This window comes from Rhincodon typus, chromosome 10 (assembly GCF_021869965.1).
Source record: "Rhincodon typus isolate 14 chromosome 10, sRhiTyp1.1, whole genome shotgun sequence".
NCBI classification, from domain to species: domain Eukaryota; kingdom Metazoa; phylum Chordata; class Chondrichthyes; order Orectolobiformes; family Rhincodontidae; genus Rhincodon; species Rhincodon typus.
In genome coordinates, this window is record NC_063341.1 from 80264290 (window position 1) to 80268647 (window position 4358).

A 4358-nucleotide genomic window follows, 5' to 3' on the forward strand; every position below is an offset into this window, starting at 1 on the left:
TGCTCCTTTCCTCTAGATGCTGCCTGGCCTGCTGTGTTCTTCCAGCCTCCTGTTTGTCTACCAGCTGATTCAGGTCATTATTTCAGACTTTGTTCTGAGGAAGGGTCACCGGACCCGAAACGTTAACTCTGTTTTTTTCCTTCACAGATGCTGCTGAGCTTTTCCAGCAACTTTGTTTCTGTTCCTGATTTACAGCATCCGCAGTTCTTTTGGTTTTTATTTAAACTAAATGACCTGACTGTTTTGACAGTTCCCTCGACATAAAAATGAGAGGAAACCTTTTTCCCTGAGCGACCTCGTTGTCCTGGCATGCCCCGTTTCCCTTCAGGTCCCTGTGGAGAGAGAAGCAAAACAATTTATTTAGTTTGGATTGAGAAGGTGCGAGACGTGTAAAAATCCCTGCCTCATAGCGATTCACGGCACATTAATTTCACCTTCATTATTATTTATCTCCCAGTAACTAAGAGGATACTTGATGCATATGGTTTCTTCACCTGTAACCATTTAAGGGTCTGTGTGCTTATGGCCTTTATTTACTGGTATGAGACCGCAGGGGGCAGACTGACTTGTGACACAATATGATTGAAAGCACATGGGCCGGGCAGTGGGGTTCTGACATGGACAGGGAACTGGCTGGCAGGCAGGAAACATGGGACAGGAGGGGATGGCTCTTTTTCCAAGTCACATCCAGTGACTATTTGTGTACCTCAGGCACCAGTGCTCGGACTCCAATGTTCACAATGTATCATGATGACTTAGATAACTGACCTAAAGGTAATATCTTCAAGTCTGTGGATGCCACGCATGTGAGGGTGAACTGTGAGGCGAACACCGAGATGATTCAGTGTGATTTTCACAAGTTGAGTGAGTGGGCAAATGCATGGCAGATGAAATATAGTGTGAATAAATGTGAGATTACCCATGTTGCTTGCGAAAACAGGAAGGCGGGTTAGTGTCTGAATGGCTACGGATTGGGAAAGGAGGAGGTGTAACAAGACCTGGGTGTCCTTGTACAGCAGCCGCTGACAGTAAACATGCAGGTACAGCAGGTGGTGAGGAAGGTGAATGGGGTGTTGGCCTTCGTAGTGAGAGGATTCGAGTACAGGAGAAGGGATGTCTTGCCGCAATTGTCCCGGGCTTTGGTGAGACCACAGCTGGAGTATTGTGTACAGTTTTAGTCTCTTTATCCGGGCAAGGATGTTCTGTGTACGAATGGAATGCAACAAAGATTTACCAGATAGGTTCCTGGGAATGGCAGCACTAATGTATAGAGAGAGATTGGATCAGTTAGGGCTATATTCATTGGAGTCTAGAAGAAATGGGGGAGTTGAGTCTCATAGAGACCTGTACAAGTCTAACAGGGCTAGACAAAGTAAACACAGGAAGGATGTTCCTGATGAATGGGGAGTCCAGACCAGGAGATACAGTGTAAGGATACAGGGTTGGACTGAGAGCCTGTGGAATTCTCTGCCACAGAAAGCAGTTGAGGCAAAACATTGAATGTTTTCAAGAAGGAGTTAGATATAGTTCTTAAAGCTAAAGGGATCAAAGGATCAGGGGAGAAAATGGGAACTGGGGAATGAGTTGGACGGTTAGCCATGATCATATTGAATGGTAGAACAGGCTCGAAGGGTAGAATGGCTTCCTCTTGTTCCTAGCTTCTGTGTTTCTATCCCATTACTTCTTCTCAAGTGGACAGGCAGAGCTAACCCTCACAGCCATGGAAGATATGAAAAGTTCCCTCTGTCTGTTCCCCACTCATGTGTCATGAGGAAAGGCTCGGCAATTGGAAAATGCAGGTGTAATTTATAAATACGAACACTAGTCAGTCAGACCCTCCAGGCAGCCACCCCACGCAACTAAATAATGGCTGATTTAAATCTTAACTCAACCTTCCCCAAACACCTTCTTCTGGACTATCCCACCTCCACACTAGAGGAAGCAGCTTTCCGTATGCCCCATGTGTATCACTTGAAGAAGATTTGACCTCTGGCCTGTGGCCTACAATAAAAAGCTAGTGACTGGCAGCAAGATAGTCTTTCAAAGGCAGGGGTTTAGAATATCCGACCAAGAACTTGGAAGTAAAACCTCAAACCCACAGCCAGGTTTTTCAGGAATGAAGTTAAGAAACATCCAAAGGATGACAAAACTTTGGAGAGTATTCCAGAAACAGGCAATTGATGCAGGCCAAGTGCTGGGAGGTAGCAGTAGAATAGGTGGCTAGCATGGATATGATGGGCTAAATGGCCTCTTTGTGTGCTGTAACTTTTCACAGACCACTCTTCATTTTACATTTGCAATTGATGGATTTTTGTTATCAAAAGGCTTTAAGGGATATGGGATAGAGGCAGGTGTAAGGAATTTGGTAAGAGATGGAATAGGTACAAGGGGCTGAATGGCCTCCTGTTACTGCGAATTATCACAAACCAACATAAAAAAAGCAATCAAATATTAGTCATTGGTTGATGCGCATGAGCCACAGCACAATGTTTAACAACAGAAATTTACTGGTTTCCTTTGTTTGACACCAATTTGAGAATTATACAATTGATATCCAGACGTTGCTGAAACTGTTTATCCTGCACTCATCAAGACAAATGCAAGAACGCCAAATTTCAAAGGATCACAACCATTTATACCGCAGGAGAGAAAAGGCACGGATTTCTAAAATTTGTTCGAGGAATGTTGGTGTTGCTGGCTGGGCCAACATTTATTGCCCATTCCTAGTTGCCCTTGAGGAGGCGGTAGTGAGCTACCGTCTCGAAGGTAGGTACATACAGAGTGGTGTTAGGAAAGGATTTTGACCCAGTGACACTGACAGAATGACAATATCGCTCCAGGTCAGGATGGTGTGACACAATGTGATACTTATTGCCAAGGTGTTGCCTTAGAGAAAACAGTGGGAGCTTTAGGTTCATTTATGCTCACTAGAAGTAACATACATTCCACTCTGCAAACAAAAGGGATATGGTCAAGCCTTTCTGGAATTATTGAGGGGCTTGAGGAGCCTTTAGAGTCATAGGGTGATACAGTAATACAGCATGGAAACAGGCCCTTTGGCACAAACTGGTCCAGGCTGACCATGGTGCCCGCTCAGCTGGTTCCAATTGGCCACATTTGGTCCATATCCCCCTAAACCCTTCTCATCCATGTACCTATCCAAATGGTTTTGAAACGTTGCTTTTGTACCTGCCTCAACCACTTTCTCTGGCAACCCATTCCATATACACACCACTCTCTGTGTGAAGAAATTGCCCCTCAGGTCCTTCTAAAATCTTTCCCCCCTCACCTTAAACCTCTGCCCTCTACTTTTCTATTCCCCATCCCCGGGAAAAAGACTGTATGCATTCATCCTATCTATGCCCCTCATGATTTTATACACCTCAATAAGGTCATCCATCATTCTCCTACTTTCCAAGGAATAAAGTCCTATCCTGGCCAACCTCTCCCTATAACTCAGGGCCTACTAGTTCTGGCAACATCCTCATAAATCTTCTTCGCACACTTTCCAGTTTAACAATGTCTTTCCTATAACAGGGTGACCAAAACTGTACATAATGCTCCAAGTGCGGCCTCACCAATGACTTATACAACTGTAACATAACATCCCAACTCCTATACTCAATGCCTCGGCCGATGAAGGCCAACATGCTAAATGCCTTCTTCACCACCCTGTTCACCTGTGACGCCGCTTTCAACAAACTACGTACTTGTACTCCTAGAACCCTCTGTTCCACAACACTCCTCAGGACCTTACCATTTACTGTATAAGTCCTATCTTGGTTTGACTTTCCAAAGTGCAACACATCACAGTTATCAGTATTGAATTGCATTTGTCAATCCTCACCCCACTTCCTCAACTGATCAAGATCTCTCCGTAATTTTTGATAACTTTCCTCGCTATTAATGATACCTCCTAATTTTGTATCATCCGCAAACTTACTAATCATGCCTTGTACATTCACATCCAGGTCATTTATGTAAATAACTAATAACAAAGGGTTTAGTTCCCCACTGGTTTCTCTACAGCAAGACCTTGTTCAAAAACAGTAATCATGCCAGCCAAGGTGAAAAGCTTTGGTGACTTCAGCGAGAGACATTTTCCAGGCTATGGACTTACCGGCATTCCATTAATTCCAGGTGGTCCGACTGCACCAGCAACTCCCCGAGCCCCAGTGTCACCTTTCTCCCCCATCTCCCCCTTCGGACCTGGATCGCCCTGTTCACCCTGCAATGACAACAAACTCCTTATTAACACCAGCAAACTCAAGTCTTCATTACTCTTAGTAATCATTACTCTCTGTTAGATCAATCATTACCATTAGTAATCATTACTCTCTGTTAGATCAATCATTACC

General features: G+C 44.4%; 1 protein-coding gene across 1 annotated transcript in view; it reads right to left on the reverse strand.

The window, feature by feature from the left end:
• LOC109924952 (guanine nucleotide exchange factor VAV3-like) overlaps positions 1-4358 on the reverse strand; it is a 203142-nt gene that overhangs the window by 147382 nt on the left and 51402 nt on the right. Inside the window, exons 16-17 of the mRNA XM_048601574.1 lie at positions 4121-4228; positions 279-332 (exon numbers count right to left, since the gene is read on the reverse strand). Of these exons, the coding sequence (XP_048457531.1) occupies positions 279-332; positions 4121-4228 (162 nt within the window). The remainder of the gene's footprint in view (positions 1-278; positions 333-4120; positions 4229-4358) is intronic.